This window comes from Oppia nitens, unplaced genomic scaffold, assembly GCF_028296485.1.
Source record: "Oppia nitens isolate AA-2021 unplaced genomic scaffold, nextdenovo-longstitch-racon4-pilon3 scaffold3_pilon_pilon_pilon, whole genome shotgun sequence".
Lineage (NCBI taxonomy): Eukaryota > Metazoa > Arthropoda > Arachnida > Sarcoptiformes > Oppiidae > Oppia > Oppia nitens.
The window spans coordinates 2,207,506-2,223,824 of NW_026533221.1; the positions used below are offsets into that span (position 1 = coordinate 2,207,506).

Here is a 16,319-nt window from a genome sequence, read left to right on the forward strand (position 1 = left end):
TCATTTGATTTAATAATAAATGTTTCGATAAAATGTTTACTATTTATTATTTATAAAAAAAATAATATTTTTATCCCAAATCAAGTGAATGTAATGTCGACGACAACTGTAGACTAGTGTCCATCAGTTGACGGGTAATTTCTGCCGGATTGTGTTCGGGTTCGGTAATTACCAAATAGTATGATCGGGACTCACATAATATATTACAATAGACTGTCAATACTATGTTAACTATGTTGTCGTCGTCGTCATCATCGCCACCACTGATACCATCATTGATACCGAAACAGCAGTAATCGGGAAATTGTGACCGAATTCGATGCAATAGTTTGATAGCTTTAGCAAACTGTTGGCTGACAACCAACTCTTTTAGATGACATTCGTAATCAGTTAACGAGTTATTGCCGTCTAATGTACTGTTGCTTGAAGTGGTCGATGTCGTCGACGATGACGGTTGTGGTGACGCCGAACACTGCGATTGGCGATCGCTTTCCGTGTCGTCGGCGGCCGTCGTTATTGTCTTCAATAGTTCACACTTTACGGCTGTCACCTCTTGAGACAGATTAGACACCTGAAGAGAGAGAGTTAACATCAAATAAAACAACACTTCCTTAACATTATTATAACAACAATACTCACCAAAAGCATTGAACATTGACTAGTGTTTGTCTTCAACAAACTAATCAGTTTTAGATAGCTTTCGATGAGAAGCATGAGTTGAAAATGCATTTTGTATAGACATTTGCAGAGATCGGTACTCGTATCGGTCATATTAGCGGACGCGGCGGCAATTGCTTCCAGTTTCTGGTGATTCTTGAATGAGTCCAAACTGTCCAACAAATAATCCTTTTTTTCGTTAAACGTTTCCCAGTGTTCCTGTACTTCAAGTACTCCTAAACGATGTCTATCGAGAAGCTGTGGAATCACTGAAAACAGTGCAGAATCGACAAAAACAAATGGAAACTCTATTTGCGAACCAATAATATCCAATAGATTGACAAATCTGGAGATAATTCCGCGAAACTGTTCGGATGAGTGCGGCAACAGTTCGCACGATTCGCGGGTCAAGTGAATGACTTTTTTGAATGTTTCGTTGAATATTCGGGCCAACAGTTGATAGGTCTGTGCACACACTGAACCAGTGGTGTCGCTCATGATGTGACTGAAGTGTGTACTCCAGTGCTCTTCGATATCATTGGAAAGACATGGATTGTGGCTGACGTGCGGAGAGATGCTGTTAGAGGCGGATGTGTTGCTTAAAGTCAGATCACCTTCGCTGCACAAACTGTGCGACGAACTTTGCGATAGAATACTCGGCGGCCGATGACCCGACTCGAGTAATGGCAACTGATTGTTGAGATAGCTTTGGGTCATATCTGATGTCATGTCATAAATAGGTGAAACACTTTCCGCTTCGTCATCTGAAGACAGATCGTCTTTTCTAAGACTGGAAATGGAGCCGACATTCCTATGGAGTGGACTATTGGTTTTCATGTCTCCTCTTTCGGATGTCTCTAAATTGGTCAGCGATCGGCGTCTGACACCCCAATTGAAATTATCAAGACTTTCGCCCTCTTGACTCTCCAGTTCGTACTCAAGAAAATCGAAATCCTTGAATAGTGCAAACTCTCCGTGTGTCGCGTCTTCGAGTTTACTATCACCAGAGGCGTCGTTATTGGTGGCCGACATGTCTTCGGTACTGCTGGCCATTGACGATTTGCGACAGTCGGCAACATCGCTATTCTGGCTGAATATGACTGACGGGCTTTTCGGTAGACCAACTCGTTGGCCACAACTGGTCAATAGACCGATGAGACGTTCTCTGATACGCGACTGCGACAGCCACGGACGTCGCCAGTTGTTGTTCTCGTTGAACGAATGATTATGCGATAGACTACGTCTTGGCGATGAAGCCGATGCGGTAACCTCTTTGTCGATGTTGTTGTTGTCGATGTTAACAACCTTTTCCCTATCGTTAGAGCCGTTGCTGTTAATATCAAAAACATTTTCCACATGACTATCGCTTTTCGGTCCATTCTTTTTCATTAGATATTTGCGGCCAACTATCGGCGTCTGTGTCAAGTCGAACGTAAAATCCATTGTACGGCCCGGGAGTTCGCGTTTGGCACTGAACTCGGATTCGGCATACGAAGCACCAGATGCTATGCTTATGCAGTCCACGGAGTAATATGAACCGCTTTGGGGGCCACTGTTTATGTTGGCATAGGAGGCGCTCATGTTATAGACCGGTGGAGTGGCCAATGTTGAGGAACGGGTTACCACTAGTTTGAGCACTTTGAGTGCATTGTTCCACTGGAGACCTTCAATGTATTTGGTAATAACTTTTAGTATATCGGTATTGATGGTGGTGGTGGCATTCAGGTCGATGTAGTGAAGCATACAATGCAGTATCGACAATACGTGTACCAACAATACTGGCGGACCCTTTTCGGCTACCTGTTCTCAAAGTGAACAACAATTATTAAATAATTTTGATTAATTTTAAAAAAATCTATTATATATATATTGTATATATTAGTGATAATAACCTCAACAAGAAATGAAACCAAATTGAGAAATGCATGCGAATAGGCGTCGTATAAGTATTTGACTACACATTTGGTCCACTGGAGATTCTCTTTGCTAAACGATCGTCTACTGTAGAGCATCATAACTGTGGCCAAGTTATCCAATTTGTTGGACTTTTCGGTACACCAAAGGGCTATATTTTCGGCCGCCTGTGAAAAAATGATATGAACAACAACGCCCAATGATAAGTAACACACACACACACACAATAGATATAAACCCGAATCGGTAATCAATAAAACACACAAAACAATTATTTTTTATAAAACAAAAATCGGTATTTAACTAACTTGTGTGCAAAGAGGTGTCGGCTCGTCATAGTTGAGTAGTAGATACGGTAGTTGTGCCATAATATGATAGGGAAACGAATTGGCCGATTCAGACGGATCGATAACATTGACTTCGAGCAATGGCGTCAATTTGGGCAACAAATTCATTGTCGGCTCGTAAGTGATCGGCGACGTACAGCCTTTGAGGAGTAGGGCGTGAACTCCTGGAAATTGATTCCATTTCATTTGCATGAATATCTTTTCGACTTTTTCCTGGGAATCGATTTTTTCTAAACCGAATTTTGGCAATAGTTTATCGAATAAACGTAAAGCCAATAGGAATTCGTGTTCGTAGTCGGTCTCAAACATGATGACAGATATCCAGAAGAATTGGGCCAACAGTGATGTCTTGTCTTCGATAGTCATATATTGTTTCTCTTCCAATGTCTTCAATGACTGTGCACTTCTTGATCGGCCTAACGACGAATTATTATTACTACTATTATTTTGAATTGAATTTCTTAGATAATCGGCGTCAGTATTGGTTCGGTTTCGCATTGTTTCTCTTGTTGTTGTTGTTTCCGGTGGTAACGTATCGCTGGTAACAATACCTTTTCGGTTGGGATAGGAAACCGAATAGGATGTACTGCGTATGTGACTCGCAATCTGATGACGGGTTAGCGGTACTGACGAATAGGGCGGCAAACTGCTCGACACTATTGTCGACGAACTACTAATCGATGTCGATGTTGTACTCACTGGTAGACTACGCCGATTGACATTGTCTTTGGTGTTGAGATTGGGTGTCGATTTGAAAAATTCGCGAACAAGTTCACCGAATAGTCGCGGATCGGCATCGAGCGAGTCGACAGCAGCTTCCAGTGTGAGCATCAGTTCGGTAACGTAGCCTTGCATGTCTTCTCCCTGTTCGGACACCGTTTCGACCAAACGGGACAGTATGTCGCTAAGCATACGCGAGTTTATCGGCATTCGTAGTGCACGAAATATTTGCAATGATCGGCCCGCATAGTGTCGGGATGAACAGGATAGGGCCAATTGGAGTGATATTTCCGACCAACGTTCCTCAATCTTGGCCAACGGTAACGATTCCTTGAATACGTAGAGTATGTGTTCGATAAAGTAGGCCAACTGGTCGGACGATCGGATTGACCAGACTTTGGCAGTAATGTCTTCGTAATTCCAAAGGGGAACACCTTTTTTTGCAGATATAAAATCTATTAGACATTTGATTAGTGTTTCGACCGAATAGAGAGCTTTTGTGTCGGCAATGGTTATATCTTCCGAAGCAGTTTCCGAATCTTTATTAGTATTATTATTGTTATTACTATTAGTATTGTTATTAGTCGTCTGGTCATCGATTGTTTTCTTCTCTTTAGCCGATGATGACGACGATAACAGTCCACCTGAATATACTGTTCGACTTTTATTGCGGCCTAAACTACTTTGACGGGAACTGCCATTAGAGTTAGTGTTGAAATTTTTCAAATTTGGCGGATCAATGAAATTGGGTAACGGTTTGGGCACTGATGTACTAATGGTTAGGCCATAGCCCAGCTGTTGAGTTGTGTTATTCAACAAAATTCGGGCCACATTCAGATGATCATTGTGTCGGGTCATAACAATTAGTAGATTTAATAGTAACTCTTTGCAGTGTTCGTGAACCAGTAGTCGATTGTGGTCGAGACCCAAGAATATTATGTGAAGCATCAACGGTATATGCGGTGTCCAATCGATGGCATTGCCATCGCTGACCAAATCGGTGAGAAACATTAGCGCTAAATTGCATCGATGAAAGCCGACCACTGGCTGTCCAGATGTTGGCAAATATTCGGTTAACGGCGCGTAATAGCCGCCAAATTCGGGCATTGGCAACGGTCTCGGCTGCGGTGTTACCGGTTTCTGTGAATAGCGACCACTGTTGATGGCTCTGCTGATAAGTGTATCGCTTAGTAGAAAGTCTTCGTCGTTCAGTGTTTGCATTTTATCGGAATGTTTGCAACAGATGTTGTCCTGTTTGTTAAGACAATTGTCGTAACAACAGTATCGGTCGCCACTAATACCTTCGGCAGCGCTGTGTCTTTTCGTATGCAATGTTCCCGATTCGCTGAACGTCAACAGTGTCGAGTGGCCGCCTTCCGACGTACCATTCGATTCGTTGACGCCATCCTCCGAATGTCCGCTACCTTTTCGGATACTAGTAATACGGAAGAACGGCGGCGCTTCGGTACGTTCGGTCAGACAGTTAAGCGATTCGACTGTTTGCAATTCGGACATCAGTTCGTCGATAAGACGTTCGGGTTTGGCCCGCGACAAGTAAATGACTATACGTTTGGCGTACGGTAGAAGATCGTTGGCCAGTCCGGTCAATATGAATAGATAGCGAATTATTATACGCAAATTGTTTGGCCAGTAAGCGCACAGTGCGGTCCAAATTTCTTCGATCTCTTTAGGAAAGTTATCGCCAAATTTAACTGTTATATAGAATAGATTATTCAAAACCATTTCTGATGCCTCTACCGAACCCCAGCCTTCTTTGGCAAATTCGTTGTCAATGTTCATATCAGCCGATTCGGAATAAACGGTAAACGGATTTTGCAGTGGCTGTACGTTCGGGTCGACCAATTCAATGTTGTAGAGCCACGGAATCAAATATTGCAACAAATTTTGGCAGACAGTCGGTTTGGCTGTTTGGAAGCGATAGGTAATCTCGGAGAACACTGGCATAGATAGTTGCGGATGAAAGTGTGCCATACGGCGGGATATGTCTAACTGTGTACACGGATAGACATTGGCCAGTAGTGGTTCGTAGGTGTTCTCGTATTTGGTGGTCGTCGGCTTAAGTGGTCGTCTCAGTTGAATATCGGAAATATCGTCTGAAAATGGATTATCAATGAAATAGTTGTTATTGTCATTTGGCACAGCATTCTCTTCTATACATTCGATATCAATAATCTTATTGTGATGTTCTGTATGTTGTTGTTGTTGTTGTTCATTGTTGTTGTAGATCATCATATCGTCGTGTTTTGAGCCGAAAAATCTATTGTCTAGCAGTTGTAGCAGCAGTAAGGCCTGCTGATGGATGTGCGCTCGGGGACAACCAATATTCATAAGTGTTACATTGATTATCGATATGTAGTGATCGCATGGATACTCGCGTACAGAGAATATGGTGGCAATAGCTTTGAAACAGCCATCGGATACGTCGGTCTCTTTAGTATAACACGATTCGACCAACCAGTCCAACAGTGAACCGACATCTGTGTTGTATTCGAGTAATAAAACTATTGTCTCTAATGCCAGATCCGCAACCTTTTCTTGTTTACAACTCAGAAGATGATTTAGCCATAGATAGAGATTGCTTTCATCGAACAGACACTGCGGATCAAAGATAGAGCCACAGCATAGTACAGCAGACATGGCTGACAGCGACAGATACTCCAGATCGGTGATCGGCTGAAGAGGTTGTTGTGGATTACGTTTATAATTTATGAATACATGATTACCGTAGTCGCCACTCCAAGAGGCAAACAAATAGAAAAGATTTCGCCGCAATTCGCGACTCAACAGATTCGATCGATTTTCAATGGAAAAGCCTTTGATTAGTCTATAGATGAACGAACAGAACGATTGTTTAATGTCGGGAACCAGTGATGTCGTGTCCTTATCGGTTTCGGTTTCCAAATAAAGTCGGGCGCCATCGATATACTCGATAAACGTATTACTCAGAGTGCCGGCATCCCGATCGATGACACAGTGGCTCATCGATAGGATATTTCGATCGGAGATCAGCTTCAAGAGTCTACCGATTTGTATTCTCAACAGTTCTCGTCGCTTACGACGCCGCAGATTCTCTTGTTTACGATCGAACGCTTCGCGAATATACGGAACCAGTTCTTCCATTAGTTCTTTGAATGCAAACTGATTGACATGCGATAGGCCTAAGACAACAGCATTTCGCAAATCATTTTGTTCGCTACGCAACAATTGCATGATCTGTTTGAACAGACTCTGAGCGCTGACTCCGCGATTCATTGGCGACTTGTTTCCAATGGTCGACGGTTCCGATGCCAGACTATCTGGTGAGGCACAGGTTTCGTGCGGTAAGTAACGCATTGTTGTCGCCGTATTGCTCACGTTTGCCGGTGCTATACGACAGGCGTACATCAGATAATTCTTCCAGAGTTCTAAGTAAAAGTCGCGTTCTGTCGATGACTTTTTCACTGTCGATGTCGTACCTCTTAACAGTGCAGTGGCTCTGTTGTCGCTGACAGGAGTGGGATCTAAATGGGTGAACAAAGTGTTCAATCGATGGCATATCAGTGGCCACGACAGCGATACAGCCGATGGACTACTTTTGATAACTTCGTCGACCAATGCCATCAAACAGACAGACCAGGCATTCATTTTGGATTCTGTGTCCATTTGATTCTCACTGTTGTCTGTTGTTTTGTTAAAAGATTCCGATTCATTATCGTTCTGTCCGGACACCCAAGCGGGTCCACTGCGTTCGGCTAACCAGTGAAGGTCGACATTCAACGACACAGATATTATGGCCGACTTTTCGCCGGACGGCAAAAACGGAAAACATAGTTCAACAATTTGCGGACACATTCTGTCCATAACCGAAGCTACCGGTTCGTCATAGTCTTTGCCGGCGAATAACAGTTTAAACAAAACCTTAACCTCTTTCAGTATGTGTGCAGCAATTCTGCGGACCGGTTGGCGACAGTAGCAGAGCATAACCAATGCCAGTGCTTCGACATTATGCAAAACATTAACCAAGTGTTCGTTTTTGGTCAGAGCCGAACCCGATTCGGCGGCACCAGAGGTGGTCTGATCTTTGCCACCACTAGTACTTGTTGTCGAGTTTTGCAGAGCATTCTTCCAACTCGTCAACAATTGGAGTAACATTCGCAACGAATTGTCGATTAAATTTGGAAACGAGTCGTTAATTTCGTGTAATAAGAAATGAATGAAACCTTCGATGACGTCTTCACGCCAGTCGGGAAAATCGACGATCATATTCTGCAATGACTGAAACGCTAGACCTTTCATCTCTTCGTCCATATGGACGGTAAGTCTGGCCAATAGGTCGACCAAATCTTGTTTGGACATACCGTCGGGAATAAGTCGCGGAACGGCTGCCACACACGTGCGGAACAAATCAATTTTTGGCTTACGTTCGCCGGTAATCATGTCGTCCGGTTCTTTGTTCATATTCTGGACGGTTGTCATCATCAGCGGGCGTCCAAATTGGACATCGAGTGCACGCAATATATCACTTAGTGTTTTGCGAACATATGGATAGTAATGATTCATTCCAATAGTTCGGGCCATCTCTTCGGTAAGCATTTTGTTCAAAAATGTTTTCTTAACGCGCAAAGTATTGCCCGAAGGCAATACACCAACTGTTCGCGGCATCGGTGGCTCTCCATCCTGTGTATCAATCAATAAAAATTAATTATTTAATTGAAGACATCATCTTTGATGACAATAAGAAAAAGATATACCTTTTGTTGTAGACTATCGGCCACTACAAGAAATGCACGCAAACCTATTGACATGCGTTCGGGAGTCAAAATAATTTTTATCTGACGGCCAACCGATAACAAATCGAAGACAATCTCTTTCATAGCAAAATCTAGTCGTTCTTGAGCTATAAATTGGATAATTTTGACAAATATATTGAGTGGTGTGTCTCTGGGCATCACTGCTTTAGATCCTTTCGGGAACAGAGAGTTGACAATACTATGCAATCGGCTCTGTGTTGCCGTATTGCTTTCGCATTTGATGCGAATCATATACACCCACAACAAACGGTAAAGTGATTCCAGTGCCACACGACTCATCTTCGCTTCTTTGATTTTGAGCTGCTGGAGACACATCGCCAGAAAGTAGTGCCAATTCATCAGGAAGAATGTCTTTTGGCTGACACACAATAGACAGGTAACCAATGGAAACAGTGCCAGACTGTGCTTCTTTTTCGTACATAAATCAAGTGTTGGCGGATAAAGCATTTCGACAAAATTCTTCAGACACGGAACGTTCACTTCGTTCTTGACGGTGGCCGCCACCGGTACCAGTATTTCGACAAAAAGTCCGGCCAATGCATGTTTGATGTCTTTGTCTTTGACTTCGAGAAAATATTGGGCGCATTCGTGCATAAATTGAAACGATGCCTCAAATTCTTCGATGGGAACCATTTTGATTCGAAAGAATTTCATACCCATCAGCAAACTGATGATATTGTGAGTAGTTATCGGATTGTTTGGCTCTTTTGCCCTCAACTCTTTGAACTCACTCATGAATCGTTTGCGTACCGACTGGAACCTGGACTGAGCCAATACACCGATCACTTCGGCATAGAGATCGGCAATCATATTGATGTTCTGTAGGTTGGGATCGTTTTGGGCCTCTTCGCGGAAGCGAAAGTGACGAAAAGCCAGAGCTTCGATATGATTTGTCAGTTCTTCATAGCCGGGATGTAGTGACAACTGTTTGAGTACTTCGATGAGAAATAAACAGAAAATAAATTCAACGGCCAAATCACGCTTTTCCATCAAATAGAAGTGTTCGGCCTTTTCGAGACTCTCGCTGTTGGTCAGAGATTTTCCGGTTGCCTTAGACAGCGAATCGGTCAACGATTTGACTGACTTGTGGTCGCTGGCCTGCGACGACTGCGATGCTGTTAGCTGTCTGTCCTCTAACTGACGGTCATACCAGGCAAACAATGTACGCAACAGTGACGGCAAACAGTGTTCGGCTACGGATCCAAAAGCGGTCAACAGTTGATCAAATACTGGATCTTCGCCTCTTTGTAACGATTTGGCCAGTGGTCGCTCCAATGGTTCCGATGACAGTACGTAATCGATCTTTTTCTGGGCCAACACCGCAAACTCGGCAAACAGTGTCCTCAGAATGAATTCGCCCGGTTTTGGGTCGCTTTTCATGCCTTTGAAGTCTCCACTCTTGAGACACGACGATCGCATATTACCACACTTGACATCGGAGGCGGCGGCTATAGTGGCCGCTGCGTCAACAGTGTCTTCGGCTGTGGCCGCGGGCAGCGTCGGCAGCGCAAACTGTGCGGCAGTCGAGTCACTCATTGGGTAATATAGTTATTTTTTTCGGGCGGTAAATGTCCACAAAAAATAATTAATTAATTAAAATTTGTTTCAATTTCCTGTGGATCTGACATATCTTTTTGTTGATGTCCAACACAATGACATCCAACAAACAACTGATCCCATATACAGACACACACACAGAGAGACAAAACTACTGGTGCTTTCAATAAAAAAAAAAATAATCAATCAATCAATCAATTGATTGATTTATTAAATTAAATGATTTTTTTTATATAATAATAATAAGTATTGACTGCTTGTGTTGTGTTTGCGTTTGTGTTATGTTTTTCTGACAATCACTGACTAACTAACTGACTGTAATGTAATGCAATGCAATGCTATTGCTATGTCTTAACCATTGATTGGCTTAAAAAATCAAATCATATGTTTGGCTATTAATATATTTGCGTTATTTGTGACTTCAAAAAAAAAAACTAAATAAAAAATAATTTTTTTTGTCTTGAATATAACGTTACGTTTTTAGTTATTTATTTGTAGTTATATTTTGTTGTAATTATTTAGAGAGAGAGAGAGAGAGAGAGAGAGAGAGAGAGAGAGAGAGAGAGAGAGAGAGAGAGAGAGAGAGAGAGAGAGAGAAGTTTTTCAATATTATGTATTTACTGTACAATAATTGTTGTCACAACTGTTATAATCACAACAACAAAAATACAAAAACCCCATTGACTTTGTATTTGTATTAAAAACTACTATAAAAAAACATTGATTGATATTAAACAACTAATTATTTTTTATTTTATTATAAATTATTATTATTTTATTATTAACTATCGATTTAAACCAAATTTAACTTAAAGTTTTCAGTCACCGAAAAAAAACTATTTAATTATTTTTTATAAAACTGAAAATCATTTTATTTTTAAAAGTGAAGAAAAATAATGCAAAAACTTGGTATCAATTCATCAAACATACAATCATTGGGCAGACATTTGAAGCCAAACTTTTCGTTTTCTTTGAATCAAAAGTTTAAGAAATGGTTCGATATTTACGAAGACTTTATTGGCGTCAAAGAAGTTCGCAAAACACAGGAAGCAGTTCTCAAAGTAGGTGTCAATCAAATACAACAATATATTGTCAATCAATTGTTGTGACGATAATAAGCAAACATTTTATTAGTTTAATATCGTTTGTCATTGAAATTTCTTGTATATGAAGAGTGAGTCCGAGTTTGTCGGTTCAACCAAAGCCCGACGCGATGTCCAAAACCAGATGATTGGTCTTCAGGAACAACTCAAACAAATCAGACAAAAACTCGGTTTGCGATAACATTTGCCAATTGTTTTTTGATATATCATTAAATTTTTTGTTTTTTTTGTGGTTATTATCTTAAAATTCATAGACTCTACGCACAGAAGCGACGAGTCGTATCTGACGCTAATTACAAGAGAGCATCAGTTTATCAAAGAAGAGATCCAACTGTTGGAAACACTTCGCCGATTGGAGGAAACAGAAAGACAATTGTTTTCGCAATTTTCAAATAAGTTAAGAGAGGCTCACGAGGTATAGTATATTCAGAGATTTGTGGCATAAATTTTTAATGACATGGATTTACTGACTAATCAATGATTGTTTTGTTTGTTTATATACTTTTTTTTAGGTGGAACGGGTCCGCCAGGAAAAGACAAAATATTTGTCAATGTTGGGCACAATTATCGGCGCCTGTCTCGGCATTATAGCCACCAGTGTTAATCATGCATTCAAACGGCGCGATTTCAAAGAGTTGGCCAAAATGATAGAGACGTCCAACGCGTCAAAAGTGGCACTCAATAGTAGTAGTAGTAGTGTCGCAACAACTACTTCGGAACCGTTAGCTCACGAAAACAACAGTATGGCCAGCAATGCGACGATAGCTAAGAGTACGGTAATAACGATGACGACGACAAATGAAACACAGACTGATCCGCAGTCGACAACAAGAGATGACGACAATAAGATTGTTGAATGCATTGCAAACACTGAATCCAATTTAGAGTATAAGATGAAAGTCAATAGTTTGACTACCGTTGTGGTCACCTATGCGCTCATTGCCATCACTTTACCGATAATTATACGAGTGTTTAGCGATTGATTTTTTTTTTTTAAAAACTATTAAACAAAATTTTATATCCAATTATTATTATTATTTTGTTGTTGTTTTTTAGGTAATTAATTAATATTAGTTTTTTTATATGTATAGAAATCACTTTTTTTTTAAAAAAAAGTTATAATAAAGTTATACCTGTAATATGTAAGTCAAACTTATTGCAGATATTATTATTATAATAAATTAAAAAAATTTTATTTAATGTGTAATAACTTTTTTTGTCAGTAAAACAATTGCTTAAATAACAATTGTTTTTGTGTGTCCACTGACCGGACGGGACGGATATACGGGTTGTGAGACCCGATTCACTCGCAATACTTGCCTATCAATTAACACATTAATACACACAAAGTCTACACTGAAGTTATGAATGGCTCACATATTAAACATTTTTGAATCAAACAATCATTATATACTGTATATAGTTATCAACTGTTCATTAAATTTAAGAAATGTTTGACATATTTAATCAAAATATATATAATTAATAAAAAAATTTTACATTATTTAAATAAAAATCATAATAAATACAGAAAAAATAGATTAATCTTTTAAAAATATACATAATATTGATTTTAATGCCATTTATGTTAATAAGATTATCCTTAAATTATTAAGCACTCAGTTGGCAACCCTAGCGATAGCGCAGACTATTGAGGATTACATCATATGTTTTACACATAATTTAAATGAAAACAAAACAAACATTTAATTGAATTGTTATTCCATTTAAACGACAATTAATTTGTTTTGAATTCAATTAAAACAATCAATAAATCAATCGATGAATACATGAGTCTAAACATTGACTGAATGTAAACAATAAGACAACAGTTGTCTTATAAATACTAATATCAACACAAATACCATATAATTAACGGTAAAATTGATAGAAATTTTTAATTAATTATTTTATTAATAGTTTTTTTAATATATAAATAGATTATCAAAACTGAGAGATAGTTAGAGATATGTTTCATATATTGAGAAATACATTGAATGTCAACAAACATGTCATGTATTCACACAATGTTTGGACAATCAATGATTGCTTCAGAAGAAGTTGTTTTACAATTCACTCGTTGGTCAACACATTAGACAAGAATCAGTTCATTGAAGATCTAATGGATGAGGAAAGAGGTGACAATTAAATCAGACATTAGTATCAATACTGAAATATTTATTTGATTTTTAATATTGTATTAAATTTTAATGTTTTTCTCTATTTTTTTTACATTTCATTGAAGAGATTAACTATGAAAGTGATGTCTCTCTGTTTGATATCAAATATTTTACACCAAAAACATTAAGTTTACTGAATATCAAGTTTAATGAAAAAAACACCAATTGTTTCAATAGTTTAATGACACGTGAAATCAGTAGAGGTATTACTGTATAACAAGTTTTTATTTTACAATTATTTTTATATTTTAATGAATCATTTGTTTTTAACAATCAGTAGTATATGTTGTCTTTTTTTTGGCGGCATATCTAATGAAATATTTGATTTAAATATTTTCAAGTTATTGCAATGTTTTCAAAATTATCAAATGGTTATAAATTGTTAAGTAAAAGGTTTTACACTAAAATATTGAGATTCAATACTCAAAAAATATTTATATCATGAATGAATCTAAATTAAAATATTTGTTTTCAAACTTAAAGTTTGATAATAAAACTGATTCTTGTTTTAGTTGTTTACCGATGAAATCGATGAAAAGTTTGTATTAATTGATATATAAAATTATTTAATTATTTTTTAAATTAATATTTTGTCTTAATTTTTGTTTTTGTGTTAATTTTATAGCAAATATCGCTAATTATGTGATTAGCGATGGAGTCGACTACACGACTGATTCATTGACGACTCAGCTGAAGAATTTTACGGACAATGAGAATGCCATCGACTTCTTTAGATCTATAGCTGAAGTAATGGAGGCGAAGAAAATGAAAAGGAGTGGCAATGAAGAGGCAATTGTCTCCCAATTTGTTATGAATCTGTTGTTTGCTATCGGTTTGAATAACATGACTCATAATTACAAGATATCAATGGATTTAATGAATAATTATGTAAATATTATTAACATATTTAGTAATTAAAAGTAATTTTTTAATTACTTAGAGACTACCCGTCCGACTCAGTGGACGACCTGATCTATCATTTAAGGATAAAGAAGACAACATTTGGCTTATATTAGAGTTGAAGAAACCGAATGATAATTACTCGGAGGTCGAGAAATATAAGTCACAGACTATTGGCTATGGAATCACAAGTTTTTTCAATAATTTAGTCAATGAGTCATCTTCTGGTGTATTGTCCAGTAATTATGACAAACAATTAATAAACACAAGACATGCGGTATTAATAAGAGGAATGAGATTTCATTTTTTCGAAATATCAATTAATGGCAAACATTTGGATCAATTGAATCAAACCATTGATTATACAGACGATTATATTCAGGTATTTTGTTATATTTTTTTTATATAATAAGTTAATTATAATGTAATTAATTATATGATTGATTGGTAGTCGTCTAATATTTTCATTGACGTGACTGAATGGCCAACACATGGAAAGGGATTAAATTATTGCCGATTTAATGATCGCATCCATATATTATTAGCACTTGAATTGATTTACTCATTAAGACATCGTTTTTCAGACAATTGATTCATCAATCGATTAGATTTCAATTTCATTTCATTTTAATGTCACTTATTTTTTTTAACGATATATTTTAATTTTAATTGATTGTAAAATCAATTAATTATATTTTTTTAATGTTATAAAAAACATTTTTTTGCGACATATTATTTTTAAATATATTTAATTAACGAATAAAGTGTCATTAAAGACATAAAATTCATTGAATATTAGTTTAATTTAAAAAAAAAAATATTTATAACATTAAGTTATATTTTAATACAATTACAATTAGTTTAATAATATAGACTAAAATGTGTGCATAATTTTAGGCAATCTATCGGTAATAATAATATTTAGTGTGTATTGTACCGGCACTGGCCTAACATAACCGTACTTATAGATGACAAGTCCTGAACCGAAACGGTTTACATAATTTGAGTACTGATTTCGGTAATACTTTGAGTGACACAAATCCGATGCAAACATTGATTTGCATTCAATCCAATTGATTGGCGTATAGTTTGCGGTACTGTCGTTGTCGACGATAAACTTTGTATTGTTTTTCGCAAAATAGTTGTTTACTTTAATCAAACAAATATCTGATCCATCGGTACAATGATTGGCTGCAACAGTGTTGTTGGCGACGCCTAATGTCTTCACGATCAGCGGTACATTGAGTTTGAAATCCGGAGTCACATCGAAACAGTCGTCTATTCGCAGCTGACGTTCGCTAACGTATGAGATGTCGTTTCGATGTAACAGTTGGCTGACCTCCGACTCGAATACCAGTCCCGAGTTGTTTGTCATATGATTGGAATGATTGCCAAAAACGATATCATTTAAGTGACAAAGCATTACATCGACGGCCAGTCGACCGTCCGCTATATGACTGGTGTTTGCGGACATTGTTTTTGTCAAACTTTTGTCGTGATTGTAGCGATTCTGTAATACGTATTGTGCGGCCATTGTGTAACTGATACCGACTTCTTGGGCGATGTTCATCAACGACTTAATGTTGTTGTTGTTGGACACGCCATAGGAAGCAATAGCGGCCGTCACACTGGCCGCTGATGGCTTGATCTCACACTTGAACTCATAGGCGGCCAAACTATAGATCACACACTGAATCCAATGCTGATCATCACTACGATCGGTGTCATTATCGGCAACTGTTGCGGCAGCGGTCCGATCGCTACTGTTGTACGAAGCAATTAATTGACCAAATTGTCGGATCAGTTGTAGACATATTTGTCTCAAATCGGTTCCGTATAGTGACCGCAATCGGCGGTATTCACTGATAATTTGATAATAGTGTCGTCGTTTCATTTGTTTAATATCGTCATCGATGGTCAGTCACAACACAACAAACCATGTGATCAATCAAATGATTAATACATTTATAATAATAATAAATATTGACTTCAAATAAGCGCCAAAAAACATGAAAAACATAATAACAGCTGTTTTTTAGGTATCGATACAGTCGAACGCTCGATAATAGTAACGCTTTGGAGAGTGATTCGGACACACAATCATTATATGGTCGACAAACAAACAAAAAG

General features: G+C 38.2%; 4 protein-coding genes across 5 annotated transcripts; 2 read left to right on the forward strand and 2 right to left on the reverse strand.

Annotated features, from left to right (window-relative positions):
- Positions 1 to 37: 37 nt before the first annotated feature.
- Positions 38 to 10,313, reverse strand: LOC128958488 (protein furry-like). Of its 2 annotated transcripts, XM_054304351.1 has the most exons (6): positions 8,390 to 10,313; positions 5,816 to 8,315; positions 2,880 to 5,752; positions 2,550 to 2,738; positions 640 to 2,457; positions 38 to 571 (listed from the first exon to the last, which is right to left on the reverse strand). In XM_054304351.1, exons 1-6 carry the CDS (start codon positions 9,983 to 9,985, stop codon positions 71 to 73), a joined length of 9,477 nt encoding a protein of 3,158 aa, XP_054160326.1. In that variant the 5' UTR covers positions 9,986 to 10,313; the 3' UTR covers positions 38 to 70. The 2 variants fall into 2 exon arrangements, with proteins under 2 accessions (XP_054160326.1, XP_054160325.1); XM_054304350.1 differs by having other exon boundaries at positions 2,880 to 8,315.
- A 564-nt stretch (positions 10,314 to 10,877) lies between these two features.
- LOC128957757 (mitochondrial potassium channel-like) lies at positions 10,878 to 12,092 on the forward strand. The gene is made up of 4 exons (XM_054303570.1): positions 10,878 to 11,067; positions 11,180 to 11,279; positions 11,364 to 11,524; positions 11,622 to 12,092. The coding sequence occupies exons 1-4, from the start codon at positions 10,903 to 10,905 to the stop codon at positions 12,090 to 12,092; spliced, it is 897 nt and encodes a 298-aa protein (XP_054159545.1). The 5' UTR covers positions 10,878 to 10,902.
- Positions 12,093 to 12,784: 692 nt separating this feature from the next.
- On the forward strand, positions 12,785 to 14,781 carry LOC128957758 (uncharacterized). The gene is made up of 6 exons (XM_054303571.1): positions 12,785 to 12,987; positions 13,050 to 13,247; positions 13,355 to 13,492; positions 13,915 to 14,177; positions 14,230 to 14,571; positions 14,641 to 14,781. Exons 2-6 carry the CDS (start codon positions 13,079 to 13,081, stop codon positions 14,779 to 14,781), a joined length of 1,053 nt encoding a protein of 350 aa, XP_054159546.1. The 5' UTR covers positions 12,785 to 12,987; positions 13,050 to 13,078.
- A 282-nt stretch (positions 14,782 to 15,063) lies between these two features.
- On the reverse strand, positions 15,064 to 16,146 carry LOC128957760 (CDAN1-interacting nuclease 1-like). Its single transcript, XM_054303572.1, has one exon. It carries the CDS (start codon positions 16,081 to 16,083, stop codon positions 15,064 to 15,066), a length of 1,020 nt encoding a protein of 339 aa, XP_054159547.1. The 5' UTR covers positions 16,084 to 16,146.
- Positions 16,147 to 16,319: the final 173 nt, after the last annotated feature.